The sequence below is a fragment of the Cheilinus undulatus genome, linkage group 1, assembly GCF_018320785.1.
Source record: "Cheilinus undulatus linkage group 1, ASM1832078v1, whole genome shotgun sequence".
Lineage (NCBI taxonomy): Eukaryota > Metazoa > Chordata > Actinopteri > Labriformes > Labridae > Cheilinus > Cheilinus undulatus.
This window is the reverse complement of record NC_054865.1, coordinates 56,367,841-56,394,189: the sequence shown is the minus strand read 5'-3', so window position 1 is coordinate 56,394,189 and position 26,349 is coordinate 56,367,841. Positions and strand designations below refer to the sequence as shown.

Here is a 26,349-nt window from a genome sequence, read left to right as displayed (position 1 = left end):
CTACTCTAATGCCTTCTGTGTGATAGCAGACTGCATTCTGAGCAGGGCTGTTAGGAGTATGGAGGGGATTTCGCATATCATTGCTGTAAAGCTTTTAAAGTAGTCTAAAGTGCAAATAGGGCAAAAAAGAAGAACTAAGCTCTCAGAAAATCTACCTTTACCTGACACCTCTAAGTCTCTGAAGCCTTTAAAGCCCAATCAGGACTTGGTATAAGCCGGCCCCCCGTCAATGTCAGTCTCACTCTGCACCTAACACACTCAGCCTCTCACCTCTGCTTCAATTGAGCTTTTTCTGTGAAGCTGCAGCACATAAAGGTTCATATTAAACCGGCTAGTGTAGAGAAGAACTGGCTTCTTTGAGGCCAGGTGTAAACTTTGAAGCTGATAAAAGTCATACACTCACCGGCCACTTTATTAGGTACACCTGTTCAACTGCTTGTTGACACAAAAGTTTAATCAACTGAACACATGGCAGCAACTCAGTGTACACCATATTGCCAAAAGTATTCACTCACCCATCCAAATCATTGAAATCAGGTATTCCAATCACTTCCATGTCCACAGGTGTATAAAATCAAGCACCTAGGCATGCAGACTGTTTCTACAAACATTTGTGAAAGAATGGCTCACTCTCAGGAGCTCAGTGAATTCCAGCGTGGTACTGTGATAGGATGCCACCTGTGCAACAAGACCAGTGGTGAAATTTCCTGGCTCCTAAATATTCCACAGTCAACTGTCAGTGGTATTATAACAAAGTGGAAGTGATTGGGAACGACAGCAACTCAGCCACCAAGTGGCAGGCCACATAAAATGATGGAGCGGGGTCAGCGGATGCTGAGGCACACAGTGCGCAGAAGTGGCCAACTTTGAGCAGAGTCAATCACTGCAGACCTTCAAACTTCACGTGGCCTTCAGATTAGCTCAAGAACAGTGGTAGAGAGCTTCATGGAATGGGCTTCCATGGCCGAGCAGCTGCATCCAAGCCATACATCACCAAGTGAAACACAAAGCGTCAGATGCAGTGGTGTAAAGCACGCCGCCACTGGACTCTACAGCAGTGGAGACACGCTCTCTGGAGTGATGAATCTCACTTCTCCATCTGGCAATCTGATGGACGAGTCTGGGTTTGGCGGTTGCCAGGAGAACAGTACTTGTCTGACTGCACTGTTCCAAGTGTAAAGTTTGGTGGAGGGGGGATTATGGTGTGGGCTTGTTTTTCAGGAGCTGGGCTTGGACAATTCCATGCTCCCAACTTTGTGGGAACAGTTTGGGGATGGCCCCTTCCTGTTCCAACATGACTGTGCACCAGTGCACAAAGCAAGGTCCATAAAGACATGGATGAGAGAGTTTGGTGTGGATCAACTTGACTGGCCTGCACAGAGTCCTGACCTCAACCCCATAGAACACCTTTGGGATGAATTAGAGTGGAGACTGAGAGCCAGCCTTCTCATCCAGGATCAGTGTGTGACCTCACAAATGCATTTCTGGAAGAATGGTCAAAAATTCCCATAAACACACTCCTAAACCTTGTGGAAAGCCTTCCCAGAAGCTGTTATAGCTGCAAAGGGTGGACCGATGTCATATTTAAGCCTATGGATGGCAGAAGAAAATCACACCAGGTGCCACTCCTGACAGCTAAAGACAAGAAACTGAGGCTACGATTTGTACAGGCTCACTAAAATTGGACAACTCTAACCCTAACCCTAACCCTCCAACCCAGCCTCTTCCTTTAAAGCATAAAGCTTGTAGCACCTAACCTTGCAAAGCAGATGGATTTGCCCATTTCTGTGTTTCTCACTGGTGAATCCATCTTGCAAAGCTCCCACCTGAACAGTTTGGGCCTGGTCAGAAAGTGACAGTTGGGGCAATACTCGTGATGTAAGCAAGCAGCGACAAGAGGCCAGTTCAATTATGCGTGGATGCTGCTAAAGCGTCAGTTTTATCAGAACTTGATGACATTTCTTCATTAAAGGAAGAACAAAGAACAGCAGTGAGTTATTTCCTTTCAAACATGACCAAAGTTGTGTACTGACATGTCTACAGTCGCCATGGTTCACGTTATGCCGTCCTCTATGGAGTTTACTCCTTGGTAGCTGCTTCGACGTCACATGTTTTGTTGCTCTGATTGGCCCGTAAAGATGTGACTGACAGAACATTCATCCAATCACAGTTTTTTTTTCAAATCCTCTGCCCTTTCCCAAACAGTTTACCAGATGGATGTGTGAAACACATCCATCTGGCGTGTCAGGTTATGTTGCACCCTCATATTCAAGTTCATGCTACTATGGATTTATTGCTTTCAAACCAATTAACCCCAGCGGTCCAAACACTCATCTTCACACCTTAGAGGTCTATGGTAGACCACATTCTAGCAATGGGGGACCTCACTGTGTGCTCCACACTTCCCCCTCTGTCACGTCCTGTTTCTGAGTCGATTCAGTGATTAGTAGACAAGAGCCCGTAAAAACTGGAAAACAAGAAATCCATTTAAAGTCATGTTTTCCATCCCAGAGTTGACTGTGGTCACATCTTTGTCTTCTTAGGCAATAAAAATACTGTATTTTCTTCAGTTTGAAATCCCTGTTAGTTCTCCTGTCGATGTGCTGTGATGTTGAAAGTCTGTTTTTTACACCTAGACACAGCGTATCTGAGGAGGCAGTAAGGGACACTTGAGCGCATGTAAGAAACCTGACTGGCCTCTGAGAGACACATGAACTGGCTGAAGGAACTGTGGTCCCATCAGTGTAAATGCAGAGCTGAAATCAACAAATCCTGAGGAATGGGACGTCATTATTGTGCGATACACTTCTATTTGTACTCTATTTATACTCAGAATGATGCATTTTATACCCTTAATCCTCACTCCCTTGTAATTTTTAGCTCCATCTGTCCTTGTTTGTCCATATTCTGGACACACAGAAAACTGTTAATAAAAAAATCATTTTTCAACACCTTTTTTTACTTTCACTGACTCAAATCTCTTCAACAACTTCAACCCTGACCACTAAAAAAAAAAAAAAAAAAAAAAGAAAAATCAAAGTTACAGCCTTTTTATGCCAGTCATTGTACACTATGCCTATGACTTGGATTCAGTAAGGCAGGGTCCATGCTAAACAGATGGGTCTATTGGAGCGAAAAACACGCCAGTTTTACCATCCTTTTCTCCAGCCTCCTCCTCTACCAAACCATATGCGAGCGAATACATTTGTTCATGTTAGGTTCATTTTATGTACAGGCGTAAAAAAATCAGAGGAAATATGTCAGCTATGAACTACGAACACGCGCATTTCCACCTCTAACCAAAATGTGACCGCAACTACGCTTATTACGTGCATATTTAAATTTAATGCATATTTGAGATATATTATCTCCTATTGATCGAAAGGACCCGTGAATCCTCATGCATGTCCATCCACTTGCTATGCAGTGAGGGCAAAGTTGAAATTGTCCAAATGTCCCCCTTTCTTAGCCCCAGTCTGCAGAACCCGGAAGTAGCATTTTTGACTGTAAACACTCCACTTACAGCATGTCTGGTTGTAAACATAGATGCAGATTTACACCCGAGCACACACGTAGGAGCACACCAACTTTTCCTTACACATGTAGCCCACTCTCAGACATCCATATCTAGTGGCACGAACCATTTCATTTAATTCTGATGATGTTTAGTGGATGAAATAGCTCTTCAAACACTCTGAGTCCATGGAAGAAATCCTGCATGTGCGGTGCTGAAGGAGTTAAAATGGTGCGCTGGCACCATCTGCTGGATCACAGGGGAATGATGAACCTTAGAGCCCTGGTGATCGAGTGACTGCATAGAAAAGGTTGCTGTAGACACACAGTCAAAAAACGTGTTTTTAATGGAAGTCTATTGTCCAGATTTCAGACAAACAAGGATGGATGGAGCTATATGGTGTCAATAGAGTCCTATGGCCAACACTTTTTTTTGTTTGTTTGTTTTTTAATATGATGAAAAATAACAACTTTTGCCAAATTGGATGCCTCAGTCTATAAAAATGTGACTATCAACTCAAAATAATGTCCTCAAAAAAGGACATAGTAGGATCCGAGGATTAAAAAGATTATTGGTGGACTAAACAAAACATGTGATGACCTGGACCCATCTATCTGAAATAAAGAACAAGGTTAAGTCAAACAAGGTTGAATTCAAGGTCATTCCAGCATGCTTGCAGTGTAATGGTGCAGATTTAACACTGCCACCTCACAGCATCAACCCTGTTGAACTGCTGGGCCTTTCTATTAAGAGTTTGTACATTCTCCTTATTTTCACATGGATGTTGTTGGACTTTTTCTTCTTTCCTTCCTCAATTTAGGTGAAGTTGCAAATCTAAATTGCACCTTGGTTTGAATATGAGCGTCGATGGCTGCCTGCCTCTAAGTGCCAGTCCTGTGATTGACTGGGGACCTGACCGGAGTGTAATACAGCTTGGCTCCAATCTCCCTCCACCATTTACTGATAAGTGCTACAGCTAATGGATTGTGACTCTGCTACCCAATCTATTTTCAATCTTTTGGACTTTGCTCTTATTTTTGCTTGGAATGCCTGAAATAATGAATAATATCCCCTCTAATATCCCATCTTAAGGTCTGTAATAGGAACAACCGAAGCAATCTTTAAAAAAAAGCAAAACTGGAATGATTTTTTCCCCCCAAAGCCAGCTACAGGCTTTTAGAGGGGAACTTGAAATTATCATATTGGGGTTATGTGAGGCTGCTGTTCATAGTAAGCATAGTGACCACATGAGAAGTCAGTCAGCCCACCCCTCTACCGAGAAACCTGCAGGATTTCAAGAACAGATATCAGACTATACATTGGGGAGGTTTTTTTTAAACCCTTTAAACCCTTTTCAACCCTGCTCAACCAAAGAGCCAAATTGTTGAAAAACACCTTTGGAAGAGCCACAATCTAAATGATGACAAGAGGCAACAATGGGTTAAAGTGGCTATAAAACTAAGTTAAAGGTGGCAAAAATGGTCAAAGAGGGGCAAAAAATGGCAAAAAACGGGTGAAAGGGGAAAAAATAGGCATAAATGGCAAAAAAAAAATAGAAAAATGGTAAAAATACCGGGTAAAAAGTGGCAATAGTAGCACTAAAAATAAATTAAAGGTGGCAAAAATGGTCAAAAAGCAGCAAAAATGTGTGAAAGGGGGCAGATATGGGGAGAGAAGTGGAAGAAGGGTCAGAACAAAAGCAAAAATGGGTGAGAAGTGACAAAAAAATGAGTTACAGGTGGAAAAAATGGTCGAAAAATAAGGCAAAAAAAAAGTGGAAATTGACTAAAATGGGCAAAAAACAGTAAAGATTGGCAAAAATTGGCAAAAGTAGGAAACAATTGGAATTTAATGGCAAAAGGTAGCTTAAATGGGCAAAAAAGTGGCAAAAATGGCAAAAATTGGATAAAAGTGGCAAAAACTGGAAAAAAAAGTTGCAAAGAGAAGTGGCAATGATGGGCAAAAAATAGGAAACAAATAGTACACAGAGGCATAAGGTAGCTCCAATGGGCAAAAAGTGGCAAAAAAAAAATGTGAAAATAGGTGAAAAAGTTTCCCTTTAAGGTTTTCTGGGGGAATAATCTCTAAAATAAAACATAAAAGAGCCACAAATAATCACAAAAGAGCCACATGTGGCTCCAGAACCACACGTTGAGTATCACTGGTCTATATAATTTGGATTGGTTGACAAAAAATTGCAAAAGAATTTGCAAAAAAAAAAAAAAAATCCTATTTAATGCTAAAGTGAAAACAGATTCCTACAAAGTAATGTCAGTGAAAAAATATAATGTAAAATAAGAAACAGCATAAATATCCTCCCCCTTGTGTCAGTGTTTGCTAGAGTCTGCAATCACAGCACTGAGTCTGTGTGGATAAATCTAAATCAGGAGTCCACAAATTCTCTATTGGACTGAGATCTGGGCTTTGACTCAGAAACTCCAGAACATTCGACCTCATTGTCTTTAAATAATTTCTGTGTAAATTTCGCCGTATACTTCGGGTCTTGTCTCAAATAAATTTTCTCCCAAGCTGTAGTTCTCTTGCAGACTGAATAAGATAGCCCTTCAGGATTTTTGCCGAATTCATTTTACCCTTAAACCTTCCAGGGTCAGCTGCCGAGAAGCATCCCCTCAGCATGACGCTGCCACCACCGTGCTCCACAGTGGGGATGTGCAGTGTTTGGTGTCTTGTCTGATGGACAAAAAGCTCCATTTTGGTCTCATCAGACCAAAGTGCATCGACGCAGACCCCTATGCCGTAGCCTGATGTGCACCTCCAAAAAATCCTAACTACGCATCGCGGCAACACAGACCGCAAGAGCTGTGATTGGTCCGCTCAAAACTTCATTTCTTCATCCAGGTCCCTCAGTGGGCGAACCAGTGTGGTAAATTCACCCGTTCTCAGCCTCGACTCATTTAGTGGTCGTACAGACCACCTCCGCACACGTCTTCCCTGTCGCCTGCGCTTCAACATTTGCAACAAAAGAATTTGTTCGTCGACATCAATGAGCTCTAACTCCAAACACACCCGCTCAACCTCCGTGACCGGAAGATAAACAAGGATTCGGATGTGACACCTCTGAAACCACACACACACACAGCCAAACCCCCTAGCCACATGGCGGTGAACTACAGAGTGACGCGTTTTCTTGACGCAGAACTTCGAATGGTCAATGATGGCGTCGTGTTGACGGCGTATCTACGCTGTCGACGCAACGCAGAAGCGTAACTCAGACTTAAGTGGTGTGATGTGGATGAAGCAAGGGTTAATGCCCGACGAGGTGTCCAATTATCAGGGATTAATGGACAACGCGGAGGTGTGAACCGTCCAACGCGATGGTCACTTGCCAACAAAATAATTAATAAAACTACTAATTTATAATTTCATACGTTTTGTGATCAAAATAGAAAGTTTTACAGAAACAACAACTTCTTTCCCCTAGCAACGCCTGAGGGCTTGACTAATAACTGGAATAACCATTTCAATCCCATAACGTTCTTAGGGAATGTAAACATTATTCACTACTCCAGTAAATAGGCGGGCCATAGATACGAAGTCACAATGGAACAAAAATATAGTCCGCTCAGCACACTTTCTGAACGGATTTATCACTGAAATGACATGAAGACGAGTGGGAGTCATGTGATCAGACAATGAACTGCAAGTTAACATGAACAGTCATCTGATAAAAATCTCAGTTTTAGCTGTTTGAATACACAGAATAATTCCTCCTTCAGCACTACGAGGTCACAAACGTGAAATAGAGCTGTCCACGCCCTGCAGATGCTTATTGTCCATCAGACACGTCAATATTTATCAGATATTATCATGCCGGTTTATCAGAAGCATTTCCTTTGGCTCTACACAGAAATAATAGCTTCTTTTCTTTTGTTTGTGTTATTTAAATCTTCTGACAATAGTTTATAGCAGTTAGAACAGGAGAGAAGTGAGTTTTTTGCGACACTCATCTCTCTGAGTTAAGGTGATGGAGAGAAGATGTACGTCGTTAGCAGAGTCGGTTTGCTCAGCGTTTCTAACATACATATCCAGTACTAGACCGAATTATTAACGGAGGAATAATCACACAGTGGGACATCAGCTCTGCTCTGACTGGATCTCGTGCTCTCTCTTTCTGAGAGGGAGAAAACTTTATTGACACACGTCAACAGACACACAGCACATGCGCATTTTGTCACATATATCCAGCGCACATCACTGGCTACTGTCGCTGCTCATTTACATAAGTAAACACAGAACAGAGCCTCTCATTACAACTGAGAGCACAAAGTCCTGTTTATGTCAACAATGTCGGATATAAAAGACAAGACCGTCTTAGGTTACAGGTCTTGAACCTAGAGTCTGTCATTTGTCAGTAAAGTGACGGTTGATGACGGTCTATAGGCTTCTTAGATGACTCTGACTGTTTCAGGTTGCTATAGTTACTCCCAGCGGAGTAACGGCTAACGGCTGCTGCGCATTAATTTGGAACAGTGAAAAGATTTTTTTGACTGGGACTACTTGAGAAGTTCGAAAGGTGTCCGTATATCAGAAGTTAATTGACACCAATAGAATTTCCAGAGCCAATCAGAATCGAGTATTCACCAAGACCATGGTATAAAGTGGCAATAAATTTAAGTAAAGGCTGGCAAAATAGGTGAAAAAGCTGCAAAAAAAGTGGCCAGAACTGGGTTAACAGAGGTAGAATAGGCAGAAAATGACAAAAACTGGGTAAAAAGTGACAAAAAATGTAGAAAAAAAGTGGCAAAAAATGAGACAAGAGTGACTAAAGCTGGGTAAAAAGCAGCAAAAAAGAGAGGGGGAAATGAGTGGAAAATAACTAAAATTGGCAAAAAGCAGCAAAGAGGTGGGGGAAAATTAGTGACAAATAACTAAAATTGGTAAAAAGCAGCAAAAAGGAGGTGGGGAAAACAAGGGAAAAGGTGACATGTAATGACAAGACACACCTTAAATGGGCAAAAAGAGGCAACAAAAGTAAAAAATGCAATTTGTGAAAAGCAGGATTAAAATGGCAATAGAGGGTTAAAAAGGGCAAAATATTGCAAATAAGGGCAATGGAACTATACAGACAAAAAATAAGGTTGACAATTAAGTTTGACAATTAAAGCCCGCTGTATAAGTGTGGGAAATAAATTGTAATGGATGATTCTGAGGTCAAAGTTTGCTTTTTAATGTTTTTCCGGGGTAATATTTCAAATTGAGACATAAAAAAGCCACATGTGGCTCTAGAGTCTCGTGTTGAGTATCACTGCTTAAGGATGTGAATATTTATGAAGTCACTTATATTTTACCAAATCATATGGACCATGACTGATTTATAAAATAAAAGGGTAAAAGAATGTATGTTTCTTTTTTTAAGTGTGCATGGTGATTGTCAGTGAGGTTTCTGTTTCTCACAGGGAAACTAAAAATAACAGAACCTTCGCTGACAGATGTTCCTTGGTTATTTTCTCTCCTCATTCTTAGGTTGCCCTCCACAGTCACAAGTGTGACTCCATGTAGAGTGATCCCCCATTGCTAGGGGGAAGTAATGGGTTCAGAAAAGGGCTCCATTACCACCCTACACTGACTGTCACTCTCCTTACAGCAGAGGTCAACGGCTGCTGATGACCAGCTTCAGCCAGGAGCAATATGGTCATCAGCCAAGGCCGACACAAGGAAACACAGCGGGCAGGACTGTCTGAGCAACATCTCTGACGCCCTCCCCCCCTTCATCACTCTCTGTTTTCACACAGACATGGAGGAGAATTACAGTGGCCAGCGGGGATAATCGCGACCACCTCTGTGTCTAAGCTGAGTGATACTCTGGAGAGGCTGCAGTCATCTCTTGCTGAGCGGCGTATGACCCTAGCATAACTGCACAGTGGCACTTTTCTTCTGGCTATGTAGAGGTGTGTTTGTATTCCCATGAGGAGTCTGCAGCACGTCGACGTGAAATATACTACACGACAAGGGGACTCTTTAAATCTCCGGAGAGAAGCCTCCAGCTTGTTAACAATAATTATCATCAGCCTGACACCTGATATGTGATGTGTTTTTAAAAGCTGTGGATTTGTACCTGTCGATGAAGGAAGACAACTGAGCCCAGGAGACGCCAGGTTCCTCCCTGCCGGTCCACGTGAAGCATCCGCAGGATCTGCAGGAAGCGAATCCCTCTGGAGAGAAACAAAAATAAAGGATTCAATGCGGATTTGTACTCACACCACATGCATGTAGATATTCATGCAGATAATGCAGTAATGCAAAAGTCTGTGGACACCAGGGGTGAGAAGTCAGACAGTATTTGCACTGCAGTGTTAATTTTGGAAGTGATTTCATATTAGGAGGCAATCTTTTATCACATTTTAGTCATTTTAGTATCACTCTCTTTAATGTGATTTCATCAGTTGGTTTGTAAAGTTGATAAAAATGTCCAACAGCAACATGAAAGAACTATCAATGCTTTAATTGCTATTGACATTACTGCCCTTAACTAGCCCTCCTTCATCATCTCTGTCTTTTCCGATACCTTGATCAATACTTGTCTTGTGGAAAGATGAGACAGCCATGAGTTTTTAACACTCATTTATCTGTTCAAAATTGCTGGGAGGACAAGCGTATTTCCAATCAGTCTGTGGTCCTGCTGGGGTGTTATGAAGCCCAGGTTGCTCTGATAGCAGCCCCAGTTCATCTGGATCATTAGGTCTGCTGTCTCTCATCTTCCTCTTGAAATTTCCCCAGAGATCCTCTATGGCGCTGATCATCAGCTGGCTTTGGGGGAACCAAATCATGCCCCCCAAAGCATCCTGACTGGCCCCCAGAAGAGCACTGAATTCAGGAAAGCAGGAAAAGAAAATGTTGGTGGACGGATGGATGGATGGATGGATGGATGGATGGATGGATGGATGGATGGATGGATGGTGGATGGATGGATGGATGGATGGATGGATGGATGGATGGATGGTGGATGGATGGTGTATGGATGGATGGATGGATGGATGGATGATGGATGGATGGTGGATGGATGGATGGATGGATGGTGGATGGATGGATGGGTGGATGGATGGATGGTGGATGGATGGTGGATGGATGGATGGATGGTGGATGGATGGTGGATGGATGGTGGATGGATGGATGGATGGATGGATAGATGGATGGATGGATGGATGGATGAAGGGTGGATGGATGGATGGATGGATGGAATCATGGATGGATGGTAGATGGATGGATGAAAGGATGGATAGATGAATGGATGGATGGTGGATGGATGGATGGAATCATGGATAGATGATGGATGGATGATGGATGGATGATGGATGGATGGATGGATGGATAAATGGATGGATGGATGGATGATGGATGGATGGATGCTGCTAACTGCACTCAGACTGAGCTTTTGTCTGTCACTATCTCTTTGCCTTGGCTATGCCTCCTGTGTGCACTCCTACACAGCACATGCATTTAAACTGGTGATGCCAACCTTGCAGAACTATCCATAAACGTATTTTCCTAACGACCTTTTGTACAGAACAGTGACACCTGAACTGTCACATTCAAAAAACAAAAGCTGTGAGGCTTTATGCTAACGCTTACTCACAGTTGAGTTCTTCATCACAGATGTGTAAAATGGAGTTGAGGTTACTGAGCTCTCTGCAGGTCAGACACATTCTTCACAAACATTTTTGGGAAAAAATGGAAAGAAAACCCTTTCTTTATGGATGTGGCTTATGAAGAGGAGGGTTCGTGTTTATGAAATCACAGAGGGCTTAAAAAGTGGACACAAAGTCAGAAGAAATGTGGTCCAAAAATATGGAACATGCCGCCTACCTTAACCACAAAAACAGGCCCCATACCACACCCACATACTTTTTGTGATATTGATGCCATCTGCACTCAAACTGTCTCTTACCTTACAGCAGAGGCGGCGAAGACCTGGCCTTTGGATCCTACTAAGAGCACGACAAGAGATGCAATAACCACAATCAGATCTGCAGAGACAGAAACAGTGGTTTTAACTCAGTATAAATATGTCAGAATCGTGCAGAACTGTGAGTGTTGTCCTCACTATGAGCTTTGGAAACAAAGAAAAAAGACTGCAGCCATTAGAACGTGGGGGAAAGTGCTCTATTAGACATAATTATTGGTTTCTTTTTACGTTATTCTTGTCATATTGATGTGAGAGGGGTCCTAAATAAATAATATTAAATGCAAATATTATTCCTGCATATAAAATCACCTGGAGGTTCCAATTTTAGAAAAAAAGCTCAAGGTGGGAAAAAAAGAGTTTTAATTTCATGCTGAATTTGCGTGAGATATTTCATTTTAGGATTGAGGCTCAGGATATATTACAGATATTGTTTAAATTATGTGTGTGGGTGGGAAGTGAGAGGAGTGCTTCTTCGTCTGCATGTGCACAGATGTTTGTGTGTCTGGCCCACGGGTTCCCACCTATTATAGAAATTGGCTTCCTGGCGAAGCGTAGCCGGCCCCAGAAGCCGACATATTTACTGCGGCAGCCAGCTGACCAGAGGCGGACGAAGTACTCCACGCCGAAAAACACCACGAGGAAGATCTCCTGTCAGAAAAATGAGGGAAACAGAGCAGACAAATGAGGAAGAAGAACAGGTGGAATAAAAAAAAAAGATACTTGGGTGTTTTTGCAGAAACTTCATTGGAACATCTGCTCAGACTTTAGAAAGCTTTTAAAGCTCATGTCAGTGAATTATACATGCAACTGTTCTCTAAACTTGTCTTCTAAGGGAAGCATTGCTCTCATCCTGTCACTGCAATTCATTAAGGATTATTGATTCTTACTCAACAGATACACCATTTGTAAGCTTATTTGGACAAAAAGTGGCAAAAAATGGTAATAAAAAATAAAAATAAAAGGAGGGGTGGCAAAAATGGGGAAAAAGTGGCAAAAATGGGCAAAAAATAGGAAAAAAAGGGGGTATTTTATGACAAAGTTAACTTAATTGGCCAAAGTGACAAAAATGGAAAAAAAAAAAAAAAAGGGCAAAAATGGGATAGAAGTGGCAAAAAGAAGCTGCAAAAATAGGCAAAAACTAGGAAAAACAGGGGTATTTAATGGCAAAAGGTACCTTATTTGGCCAAAGAGTGGCAAAAAATGGTAAGAAAAAAAAAAGGCAAAAATGGGATAAAAGTGGCAAAAATGGAGAAAAAGTGGCAAAAAGAAGTTGCAAAAATGGGCAAAAAAAGAAAAACAGGGGTATTTAATGGCAAAACTTAGCTTCTTTGGGCAAAAAGTGTCAAAAAATGGTTTAAAAAAAAAGGGCAAAAATGGGATAAAAGTGTCAAAAATGGGGAAGAAGTTATCAAAAGAAGTTGCAAAATGGCCAAAAAAAAAAAAAAAAAGGAAAAAAGGGGTGTTTATTGTCAAAAGATAGCTGTGAGTAAAAACGAGTTAAAATGGCAAAAAAGGTTTTCCTTTCTTTAATATTTCAAATTAAGAAATAAAAGAGCCACAAACAATCACACATTGAGCATCACTTTTCTAAAAACTTCCCATGTTTCCCCTCCTTTCTCTACCGGGCTAAGCTAACTGCTGCTAGTAGTTTGTTTTTATTGTATCACATCTTGTCCTCGTTTTCCTCTCTTTCTTATTCAGTATTATTTAGATCTCACATAACAATAACTGGAACAATCTGGTACAGCATGTGCTCAGTGCTAAACACAATCAAAGCTTTTCAATCAAAGCTTCACAATTAAAGCTTCTCCATTTCAATTCCACGTTAGTTCCCTCCAGCGCTCCTCGAGGACAGATGCATTGAAAAAATCAATTACAGCACACAATTACACCAACATGTGGAAATAAATGAACTGGTGTGAATGAGAATGCAATTACCTCCACACGTCTCTTAATCATTGACAAGCATTTGGAAATGAAGCTGTCTGACAGTGAATCAATAGGCTTTCATGGATTTTTAATGGTGACACCATCCTTTTGCTGTGAACGATGAGAGGAGCGCAGCAGGGGGATTCGGGCAGAAAATGTGCTGCATGTTTTACAGCAGGAGACGTTTAACAGAGGTGTTTATCTCCATGGCTGCCAGAGATTGCAGTGTCAGAGCATGTAAAAAAGCATGTCTATCAAAGTGAAAATTGGATTAATAAAATGCTAAACTGTTTTCTTGGAAGGGGATATGAAAAAGCTGTGTTTCATTAATTTATTCAGTGAGAATTTGTACTTCAAGGAGGAAAAACAAATGGCCCATCCAAAGGAGCGACCTACTAACAAACAGGAAGGATGCAAAAACCTGCATGGGAGAGAATCACGACTGTTGTTTCAGATGTGCTTAAAAAGAAAACTGTGACCTTGGACCATGCAGTTTATTCCCCTGTCCAGTTATTTAGTCAGTCCACAGCTTGGGACTGAATAAAAGTGAAGCAGAAGACTTTGAGATAGGACAGAAGAACTCCAGATCAATCAGCAAAGTGAAGGCTGACTTTAGATTGTATTGTCAGCTGCTGTTTCCACAATCATGAATCATCCGTCAAGCTCGACTTCTAAGCCGGTGTAGAAGAGAAATCCAAACAGTCTTTGAATAATGGGAAGTCTGAAGGATAGCAGCATGACATTTGAGCAGCTCTGGAGATTCTGATAGATTTCAGAGATCCACTGAGATATGAGGAAATGAAACAAGACCAGAGGACCAGAGCAGGGTAAACTCATTCTAACCAGATCAAAGGTGGATGATGGATTTTACTCGATCAGAGGACACTGGGATCAGCTCTGAGGATCTGGGCCTGGCTCCTCTAAAGGTGACTGATCAGAATTAGGAAAGTCTCTTTCATGCAATCCAGACTCAACAAAGCAAATCAGGCTCACTTTTATCCCATTTTTAAGGAAAACAAAGCTGACATGCAATCGACTTGTTCAGCGGTTCCCAAAGTGGGGGTTGCGAGATAGTAAAGAGGGGTCGCTGGATGCTTTCCAGAACACAAAGAGAAATTTCACATTATGTGAAATCATAAATTTGATCTATTATTTAAAACTAGAAAAGCACTCAGAGAGCGCAGACCTCCGCCATCAGCCCTATCTCCCAATAGTGAAGAATCCTTTAAAAACATTCCTGGATCCAGATGGTGATCCGGATCAGTCCCAAAAACTAACTCGCCAGTTACTCCCTCCCCGGTGGGGTGGAGACATGGTGAGGCAAAGCATTGGCTTCGCTACATGTGGACTGTCATGGCGGAAGCACCCATGGTCTCACCAGACAACTGGAAGTCATGGCAGAGGGTGGATATTCCTCTATTCCTCCCAGCATTGTGAGTGTTCTCGCTACAATTCGCTGTCTTTCTCTCTGTTACGCTATGACTAGTCTCCTCGACTGGGCATGTGTGTTTCAAACTCTCTGAACTCCAAAACTTTGAATAGAAACGCACCAAAAAATGCTGCTGGGATTGAAGTTACTCATGTTCGCCATCTCCTGGTGCAAAGTGGTAACAGCGCAGACCTCCACCATTAGCCCTATCTCCCAATAGTAAAGAATCCTTTAAAAACATTCCTGGATCTAGATGGTGATCCCATAATCTAATTAGTTCTTCCTTCTGCCATTTCATGAAAATCCATCCATGACTTTTTGAGTTATGTTGCTAACAAAATCACAAACGAACAAATGAACAAACCCACCCGATCACAAAACCTCCTTGGCAGAAGTAACAATGTTAATCGTTCATGTACTGGCAATTTAATGGACTGTAATGTTATAAATATTTCATTCCTATTTCATACATATACATACAGTGCTTAACAAATGTATTAGACCACCTGTCACATTTGTCTCAAAGACGATCCAGCATCATGGAGTGCTTTAAAGCGGACTCTTTCATTTTCAGTGAGCTCTCAACGTTTTACCATTTTGAACAGGAATGAGGGATTTCAAACTGAATTCACCCAAATTTGAGCCGGCTCACTGGGCTTCTCTGAGAAGTCAGAAATGAATCAAGCATAAAATTCAACCACTAAAACTCATTTTTCTGCTCAGGAATGACAGTAAATAACTATCATTTGAAATATTAATCAAGAAATATTAATGTGCTTTACTATTTTTTCAGTTTTTTTGGAAATCAGTAAATTTGAAAATTTATGGATAACAATAATAATTATATTTTAGCAATTTAAAATATCATTTGGGTTAAAGAGCTTCTACATATTGGTGTATTAACCATTGCAGAAACATAAAAAATGATTTTGGTAATTACCAATGCTGTTAATTTAGGACAGCTGTGGCATAAACCTTACTTTGGGTGGTGGTCTAATAAATTTGTTAAGCACAGTATACCTTGAAATGCTCACCTTTCCCAGCGGTCACATAACTACCTTTTCCTCGAGAATTCCTTTAAATGAAGAAAACAAAATAATGGAATTGAAACAAACAAAAATTGGACCCCGTTTTTTTAAATGTTATTAGTTTTTTCGTTTTCGCTTTCTGACCAAAGCAAAAAAACGGAAAAAGGACTCGTCTTTATGTTTTTTTCCATTTTGGGTCAACAACGGAAAATGGAATAACGAGAGTTCCTCCCATTTTTGAGTCTGGTTTCAACCAGAAAATGGATCTGCCAGAAAATACACATGCCTGGCAGCTTCTGCAGCACGGTTGTAGAGAAGACGACTAACCTGATTCTGCTGTGAAAGTACAGGAGTCATAACCTGACACGCCAGATGGATTTGTTTCTCCATCTGGGAAAGCTTCAATAGGAAACGTTTGAGAAAAGGCAGAGGCTTTGAAAAAAGCTTGGAGTGTGATTGGATGAATGTTCTGTCTGTCACATCTCTACGGGCCAATCAGAGCAACAAAACACGTGACGTAGCCGCTATCGAGCTGTGCGTGCCCAGTTATGGGGAATAACGCGAAACATGGCAACTATAGACATGTCAGTACTCAACTTCTGTCGTTTTTGAAAAGAAAACAACTCACTGCTGTTCTTTGTTCTTCTTTTGACAAAGAATTGCCGTCAAGTTCTGATAAAACTTACGCTTTAGCAGCATCCACTCTGAGCTCTTCCGCCATAATTTTGTCCTTCTCTTGCTGCTGCTTGTTTACATCACGACTCTGCTGTGCCTGAAAGTACTGCCCTTTGACGCTGATTGGTCCTGTCACTTTCTAACCGGGCCCAAACTGTTCAGACGGGAGCTTTGCCAGATGGATTCGCCAGTGAGCAACATGGAAACGGGTGTATCCATCTGCTTTGCAAGGTTACAGGAGTCATTTAGCTCCAGTCAAATCATGCAGTTTACATCCAGTGTAGTTAGCCTTTGACCTACCTGGAATACCATCCTTCCTTTTGGGTTCACTTTTTTGGGTTTATTTTCACTATCAGATGTTCAACATGTGATACAGAAGCAGACAAAAGACAGCAGATATAATCTTGACTTATTTCACTAAGCTATGAAATGCTTTGTTAAAAATACATTGTTTTAAATCAACATTAATGGTAGATGATTGTGCAGGAATAAAGACCCCTTTCATTCTTATAAAACATGTCTGCAACCTCCCTCCTCCTCATGTCTCTTAGTTCTCAGCCCCTCTAATCCACCCCCCTGTGCTTCTTCACCTGCCTCTGTCTCTCATTACAGGAACCACAAGGGGGCCAATGAAAGTACTTCATCTAGTCATCACCCCCACACTGAGTCTCTCTCCCTGTGCTCCCGTACACGACATCTTTCTGTGTCTCTAATCATTGATCCTCATTTTCTCCTCTTCATTCTCTGCCCTCACTCCATCCCATAATCAGTCTCAGCCCCCCATCATTACTCTGGCTCAAACATTTTAATCCTTTATTTCACAATAAACTCACTGCATTTATGAATTACGCCCTATTAGCTGTTGCAACTCCTAAAAAATGAGATTTTATTCAGATTTGATGCCTGAGTGAATGAAAATGTCCAACTTTACATATAAACACCAGACTGAAGATGTCAAACTTATGGCCTGTGGACCACATGTGGCCTACGAGCAGGTCTCATCAGCCCTGCAGCATTTTGGAGAAAAGGGGGGAAAATTTTGCAGAAAAATACTTTGCAATATTTAAAATATTTCCCTTCTTTACCAATCTATTGTAAAATTTGTAATACAAAAATTACAATATATTACAATGTGATTGGCTTTATTATTATTTTTTTTTTTTACCAAAAAAATCCTCTTTAATATCAAATAGAAAACAGATTCCTACAAAAAAAGTCAATTAAACCAAAATATGTAAGAAGAAATAATCACACTCTTTAAAGTGACTGACCTAATTCAACAGAAGTCCAGCCAATTAGAGCTAGTAGTCTAACAATTAGTCAAATGGAGATCACCTGAGTGCAGTGAATGTAGTGTAAACACCTGTGTCTGGAAGGTCCAGCCACAGGTTAATCAGTATTCCTGGCTACCATTACACCATGAAGACAAAAGAACACTCCAAGCCACTCAGAGAAAAGCTAATTAAAAAATATAGGTCAGGGGATGGATACAAAACATTTCCAAGGCAATGAACAACAGCTAAATCCATCATGAAGACATGGAAGGAATATGTCACATGTGTAAATCTGCCTTCATCAGGCTGTCCTCACAAACTGAGTGGGCGTGCAAGAAGGAGACTAGTGAGAGAGGCCACCAAGACACCTATGACTACTCTGAAGGAGTTCCAAGCTTCAGCAGCTGAGATGGGAGAGACTCTGCAGACAACAACTGTTGGCCGGGTTCTTCACCAGTCAGAGCTTTATGGGAGAGTGGCAAAGAGAAAGACACTGTTGAAGAAAACTCAGATTCAATCCAGACTAGAGTTCACCAGAAGGCATGAGGAAGACTCCATGATCAAGAGAAAGAACCAAACACTACACATCACCACAAACACACCATCCACACTGAGGAGCACGGTGGTGGCAGCATCATGTGGTAGGGGTGCTTTTCGCTGGCCTTGGAAGACTGGCAAAGGTAGAGGGTTAAATGAATGCAGCAAAACAGGAAAATCTTGTAACACAATCTTATTCAGTCTGCAAGAGAACTACAACTTGATTCATAGAATACAGCAAAAACAACACAAAATCGGTCTATAGGAAACTAGGTGAATGTTGTGGGGTGGCCCAGTCAAAACCCAGACCTCAAACCAATAGAGGATTTGAGAGTGGGCTGTTCATGCCTGATCCACAAGCAACCTGACAGAGCTTGAGCAGTTTAGCAAAGAATGGAGAGGCCATATGTTTGAGCCTGATTGAGACCTATAAACACAGGCTTAGAGCTGTAACTGCAGCCAAAGATGACTCTACTAAAGGGGGTGAATATTTATGCAGTCACTTATTTTACACTAACATATTTTTTAATTGACATTACTTTGGTTTCAAAGATTTTTTTTGTTTTTTTTTTGTCAAAAAAAAAAAAAAAAAAAAAAATGTGACCAAAACTCAACCCATACACTGTCGAAAGGTGTATGGGTCGAGTCAGAATCTAGTGCAGGCACGAAAATCACACCGCCATCTACTGGCTTGGCATGTATACTACATCGTTTTTGGTGTTTCCCGCAGTCTCGTGTGAACGGAGATCGTTTTGGAAACGTTGCCGTCTGAGCGTGGAATTTTTTGGAAACGAAAACGGTAAACGAAGCGAAACGTTGTCGTATAAACAGGGCATGAGTCTGATCTGGCTAAATAATTAAATAATGTCAACAAGATGAACATGTTGCATCTCTTAGCTGGCCTTTGCAGATTTACATACAATGTGTCAGTACTTCTCTAAAATTCACAGCCAGCTCTGCTCTTTAAAGTGCACCAACTCTTCAGAGAACGTGGAATCTTTCAGGCGTACCGCCAAGCATCTGGCTCAACACACCACAACTACAAACACCACCAGCCAAAGCTGCCTCTCCATGCACAGAAGCGAGCACTCTGTGTTAACCTTGAGTGTGCGGGAAGAGGGAGAGAAGACAAAAGAAGCTTCTTCTGTGATGGGGGAGGAGAGAATGAAAGTGTTGCAGGGTCAGAGCAAATCTCTAAAGCAGTGAGCACAAAGTACAAAAAACAGGCCCTTTGGGGATGGAGGCTGCAAAAGATGAATGTTGAAGATTTTTGAGGGTTTAGAAGCATAGCAAATATTAATTATTCATTATCTGTGTTGAAGAGGAGAATGAGAAGATTAAATATCCACAGGGGGTGAACTTAAAGCTGAGGGAAAATATATATTTGAAAATTTTTGGGTTTTTAGTGACTTTATTCATTTTATGATCACATGCATGACTCATACGGGTGCATCTGTTGCTCTAAATCTGCCAAAAGACAACAACGAACCTGTAGATTCTGCTCTGCCAACTCATGAAACACCATGACCGTTTCATCCTATTATCCCCAGGCCAAGGTGAACTTGTCACACGTTCCAGTCCTCCTCTGAAGAAAATCCTGCAGCCCTTTCATATCCTTTCTCGGTGGTTTTACTTTTTGTTTGAGCTTGAGTGACTCACCCGGCGCCCAAACAGTTCCTCCGCTCAGCAGCTGATGTCTCGGGGTTAAGTTTATCCCATTTACTATTGATTTCAGAGGAGGAGCCTTCGACCTCTAACGCCAGTGGGACACCCTGAAATAGTTTGCAGAAAAAAAGCCTTTGTTCTTCCAGCTAAAGTGTCGCTAAATTGTTTTTTGTGTGGCGGCGGAGAGGTCAATAAACCCATGAAATTGCTTTTCAACAACAAAATCTTCAGTTTGAAATTTGCTTGAGCAGCGCGTGCACAACCACGGCGTTGATTGCAGCAGAATATAATCAATCAAAAAAACAGAAAGGAACGAATTTAACATCTTTGTTTACTCTAAAATTGATTCCTTGCTTTATTAAACAAGCTCATCCAATCTACAGTAGGTGTCATTTCAAAGAGCTGCACAATGACTCAATGTCCATTAGCTGCATTCTTTTATGAGCATCATCATTTATTTAAATGAGTGTGTCTGACACGGGACGGGAACAGAACTCCTCCTTAACCACTTCATATATCAGAATCAGGCCTGTGTGCAGATGTAAGCCAACAAAAAGGAGAGAAAACAGGAGAGCCAAGCAGATGGTGAGAGTCAAAGGAAAGATCCGATCAGGAGAAAAGGCTGCAGGCTGTATCAACAAACATAAACAGAGCTGTTAGCAGAAAAACAAGGTGTATCTCGCTTCAGAGATTTTAAATCTCAATCACTCGGCTTGTATCTCTCAGACACACGTGGTTTCTTGGACTAATGATCAGGATCATTAAAGATACACTGTGGTGTTGTCTCATAAACAATCATTACGTGCATCCTTGGGGTCCAATGGATACGTCTACAAGGCGAATTTTAATTTTTGGGGGAGTTTTTGGAGGTGCAGCATTGGCAGGGGCTTGCAGTACAACCATCAACAGTGAAATTTAAGCCAGAAAACATTTGGCAGGCTGTGAACAATTGACGCAATTTAAAGAACATAGATTGCTTTCTAAGTAAAGCACTATTACATATATCACTGATCATCAACTGGTGGCCCGGGGGCCAAATCAGGCCCCCCAAAGCTTCCTGTCTGGCCCCCAGAAGATCATTAAATTCAACTAAAGCAGGAAAAGAAATTGTTGTGGTTTTAAGAGTATCTTTTGGCTTTAAATGTCTGCAGCTGTTAAATCCACCCCAAAAGCAATGAATATTCAAATAGTTTTAAAAATGACTAACATTTGATCTGTTTTTACAAAAATTCACTAGTCAGCCATTATAAGTAATGATTGAAGAAATGTGTTAAAACTGGCAAAAATGGCCAGATAAAGTGGTGAAAAGAGGTAAAAATGTGGCAAACCATTAGTATAAAAGGAAAAAGCGGGCTAAAAGTATATCAAAAATGGGTTAAAAGTGGAGAAAATGGTGGGAAAAAGTAATGAAAAGTAGCAAAAATGGAAAAAGAACAGATAAAACAAGACAAGTGTTATAGAGGAGTAAAAGAACAGCAAAAAAATTCAGTTAAAGAGGCAAAAAAAAGGGCAAAAAGTATCAAAAATGTGTCAAAACTGGCAAAAATGGCCAGATAAAGTGGTGAAAAGGGGTTAGAGAGTGGCAAAAATGGGGATAAGCGTACAAATGGGTTGTGGAGTGGCACAAAGGGACAAAAACTTGCAGGAAAAGTGGTGAAAAGAGGTTAAACTGTGGCCAACCAATAGCGTAAAAGAAAAAAGGGGCAAAAAGTACAAAAAAATGGATTAAAAGTGGAAAAATTTGACAAAAAGTGACAAAAATGGAAAAAGGAGGGATAACACATGCAATAAAAGTGGCTTAAAGGAGTTAAAGAATGGGAAAAAATGGGTTGAAGGGGCAGAAAAGGCAAAAAGTATCAAAAATGCGTTAAAACGGGCAAAACGGTGCAAAAATAGCCAATGGCAAAGCAGTGAAAAGGCAGGAAAGTGGGTTAAAGAGTGATAAAAATAGCAAAAAGTGGTAATAATGGGATAAAAGTGGCACAAAATGTTGCAGAAATGTCAGAATGAAGCAGTGAAGTAGTGAAAAGTGTGAAACATGAGTTCATATTGGTGCTAAATCATAATTGTTGAGGGTTCATTCTTTCCAGGTAATTCTGTGGGCATGCCTGTCTCCTTCTGGTCTACGGTGTTATAGATCAGGATAGATCTCACTGGCAGTGCTTAAAAATGTCCTGTGATTTGAAAGAAAATGCAAATACTCATAAAATAATATGTTAATCAGAACAAAATATTGATTTATTTTTTTTTATTAGGAAGTCTGGCCCCCAGAGACTCTGTCAAGACTAAATCTGGCCCTTGTGCAAATGTACTTGATGACCCCTGCCATATATTCTGTCAGCATTTACAACTTTCTGATTGCAGTTCTCGACCCGTTTCAATGGTCTGTAGCTCATCCCAGGGTCTCTTTTCAGACTGCAGACTGTGATTGATCCATGCTACAAAGAACAAGCAGACATATTACAAACATCCTCTGAAAAGAAAGTGGAATAAACAAGGTACTACTATAGAAAAAAGGTTTTAAAAAGCCTTGTCTACTTTATCATGAAAATGCCTCAAACCTAGACAGGTCAAGTTACAAAATAAGCTAGCAGCCCACGTGTAGTCACAGTCTGAGGAAGTCTTTCTGAGCTGCTACTTGTGGGTTGATTTTCTAACCTGACCTGTCTAGGTTTAAAATATTCTAATGAGTGTTAGTTTCATAAGACTTCTCCTTTCTTAAAACAGCTCTGCTAGTCTTGCAACTGTTGGCAGGTTCACTTTAAATGGCTCTATGTAAGATTTTTGCTTTAAAACTTCCCACTTTTGAATATATAATGGTGCGCACTTTACCCCGATGTGAGAATGAGGCTCTTTATGTCTTCCTTGTTTGCCTGTATAAGTCTGTGGAGTCATTTCTCTGTGAAGAATTCAGGCCAAATTTTCCACAAAATCTCAACAGAAGTGACATCAGGTATGATGTAACGCGGGCACCCTCTCACTCTGTTTATACCTGACAACGGCGTGTTGAACGGAGAAGAGAGAGAGAGAGAAGCGGCAATGGAGAAGGCAGCTTCCGCGAGTAAACAACCGGCTAGTTCCACGCAAACTCCGCAAAAACATAAAAAACTAAGATAGTTTAATCTGCTGAAGCCTGTCAAGCTAAAAGAGAGTGTGACCGACGCAGGGGGAAATGGAGGATAAATATCGGTGGAGCATTTGAGAAATGGAGGGAGCTTCGCTTGCAATAAATACCGATCCAGAGATGGCCGTCTTTCTGTTGAAAAGGTAAGGCATCACTCCGGACCATGAAATACAATGTAGTGTTTTATGTTGTATAAACCATATGCTACATCACGTTAGCTTGCTTACGAAGATGCTATCCAAACAACGACAATATCACGTTGCTCATTTGGTGTTTTCCGGATAATATTGCATCTTTTCCTTGCTTCCTGGCACTGGACTCAACTTACTGACTTTGTTTTTGATAGTTGGTAAAATATCTTCAACACACAATGTCAGCTATCTGATATCTGTGGTCGAGGCACCATTATCAGAGCTAAGCAATGCTAGCCCTGTTGCTTCTGATCTAAAACGCGTCCCATTCAATACACATCACACATTACACACATAAAAAGACAGTAAAATTGGTCAATGCTGCACTAAGTAGTGAAGTTGTTCATTCATAGAAATGGTCGCGAAAGTATCGTCCTTTTTTAATCGCCTCATATGAACCAATATTTAATTTTGTGCTGTGTCCACACTAGAGGTTCAAATATACTTTATTCATTTTCATTTTTAGTTCTTGGAACTTTTAAGTGTTACGTCACTAACCTCCTCTGTAGACATGATGCCGGTAAATCACCTTGGTCTGCGTGTGTATCAGCTGATAAACCGGAGGATCGTTCATGAGCAGGGAGCGCGCCGTCGTGGACGAGCAACACAATGTTGTAGTAGTTCGCCTAATGGCCGGCGGTCTCGCTACACTGATTTTTTTCTAAATCTTGCATAGATCCCTTTTAAGTAGAGGTGCACAATATTGACTTTTGATGATGTCTGTGCTAAATTTAGCTAGTAAGTGCATTCATAGAAACTGAAATATCACATTGACTTATGTATTCAGACCCTTTGCAAAAACCCTTCAAATTTAGCTCAGGTTCTTCCCATTTCCCTGGATCTTTGCTGAGATGTTTCTACACCTTGACTGGAGTCTACCTGTGCTAAATTAAACTGATTGGACATGAATTGGAAAGGCAACACATCTCTCTATAGAAGGCCGAATAGCTAACAATGATATCAGAGCAGAAACCAAGCCATGAGGTCAAAGGAACTGCAGATCTACAGAGCTCTGAGACTGGATTGTTGGCAGGCACAGATCTTAGGAAGCACTGAAGGTTCCCCAGAGCACATAATTCTCCAATGGAAGAAGCTTTGTACGACGGGGGAATCTTATAAGAGCTGGTTGGCTGGACAAACTGAGCAATCAGGGGGAGGAGGGCCTTAGTAAGAGCGGTGACCAAGAACCCAGTGGTCACTCTGCCCAACCTCCAGAGATCTTGTTAGGAGATGGGACAAAGTTCCAGAAGGACAACCATCACTACAGCACTCCACTGATCTGGGCTTTGTGGAAGTTGCCAGACGGAAGCCTTCCTTCAGTGCAAAACACACTAAATCCAGCTTGTAGTTTGCAAAAAAGCCCCTGGAGGACTCTCTGACTGCGAAAAAGAGTATGAACTGTTTGGCCTCAATCCAAAACGGTTTGTCTGGAGGGAACAAGGCACCACTCATCATCTGCACAATTCCATTTCAACAGTGAAGCACAGTGGTGGCAGCATCATGCTATGGGGTTGTTTTTCTGCGTTAGAGACTAGGAGACTGGTCAGGGTTGAGGGAAATTGATGGAGCAAAGTACAGAGAAATCCTCAGTGATAACCTGATCCACAGTGCTCTAGACCATAGAACAGTCTGACGGTTCACCTTCAAACATGATAATGACCCTAAGACCACAGCAAAGACTACACAGGAGTGGCTTAGGTACAACTCTTTGAATGTTCTAGAGTGACCCTGCCAGGTAGAGATGGGATTTATGGCTCTTTGAAGGGAGCCGGATCTTGTGGATCCATTCCTTTCAAAGAGCCATTCAAAAAACTGGCCCATTTTTAATTTTTCTAATTTAAGAAGCTAGCCAGGGAGTAACTCATTTTATCTAGGAAGTAATCACCGGAAGGAATGATAGGGCACGATTTGGGTCAGAAAATGGACAGCTCACAACTGCGACTCGGTTCCCATCGTTCGTGTTAAAGAGCCGTTAAAAGGATTGGATCGTTCGTGAACGTCACATCTCTACCGCAACCAATGGTCCTCATATAACTCAATGCAGAGTCTGGAGGAAGAGTGGAGAGGCACAAAATCCACGTTGCTTGAAGTCCAGTGTGAAGTTTCCACAGTCAGTGATAATTTGGGCTGCCATGGCATCTGCTGGTGTTTGTCCCCTGTGTTTTCTGAAGTCCACAGTCAACGCAGCCATCTACCAGGACATTTTAGAGACCTTCATGCTTCCTTCTGCTGACAAGCTTTATGGAGATGCTGATTTCATTTTCCAGCAGGACTTGGCACCTGCCCACACTGCCAAAGGTACCAAAAGCTGGTTGAATGACCATGGTGTTACTGTGATTGATTCTGACCTGAGCCCCATAGAGAATCTCTGGAAGTTGAGAGACACCAGACCTAACAATGCAGATGACCTGAAGGCCGCTATCAAAGCAACCTGGGCTTCCGTTACACCTGAGCAGTGCCACAGGCTGATCGCCTCCATGCCACGCCGCATTGGTGCAGTAATTCATGCAAAAGGAGGTCCAACCAAGTGTTGAAGCATAGAAATGAACATACTTTTCAGAAGCCTGACATTTATGTTAAAAATATCCTCTTTTTAATTGATCTTATCTAATATTCTAATTTTTGAGACACTGAATTTTGGGTTTTCTTATCTGTAAGCCATAATCATCTTTTCGAGAAATAAAGGCTTGAAATATTTCACTCTATGTGTAACAAGTCTATACAATATATGGGTTTCACTTTCAGAAAAGAGTGACAAAAAATATTGAACTTTTTTATGATATTCTAATTTTTTGGGGATGTACCTGTACATTTTTTCTTGCCACTGTATTTTGCCATAGGCTTGTTTTAAGGGGAGAAGTAGCCATTAAATATTCATTTAAATCAAAGATCGATTTTCATTTCTTATCCTGAGAATACAACGCTGCTACTGCAAAAAGCTGAAGCTGCGGTGCACACACATAGCCATTCACCCATTTGGAAAGCAAGAGTTAATAAAGTCATCTGTTTTCAATGAAAATCTACAAAACACCTTCGCTGTCAGACGCAAATAAGATCCA

General features: G+C 41.3%; 1 protein-coding gene across 2 annotated transcripts in view; it reads right to left on the bottom strand.

Moving 5' to 3' along the window:
* kcnq1.1 (potassium voltage-gated channel, KQT-like subfamily, member 1.1) overlaps window positions 1-26,349 on the bottom strand; it is a 133,867-nt gene that overhangs the window by 77,570 nt on the left and 29,948 nt on the right. For both annotated transcript variants that reach the window (XM_041794230.1, XM_041794224.1), the window contains exons 3-5: window positions 11,960-12,086; window positions 11,421-11,499; window positions 9,591-9,687 (exon numbers count right to left, since the gene is read on the bottom strand). In XM_041794230.1, the coding sequence (XP_041650164.1) occupies window positions 9,591-9,687; window positions 11,421-11,499; window positions 11,960-12,086 (303 nt within the window). The remainder of the gene's footprint in view (window positions 1-9,590; window positions 9,688-11,420; window positions 11,500-11,959; window positions 12,087-26,349) is intronic.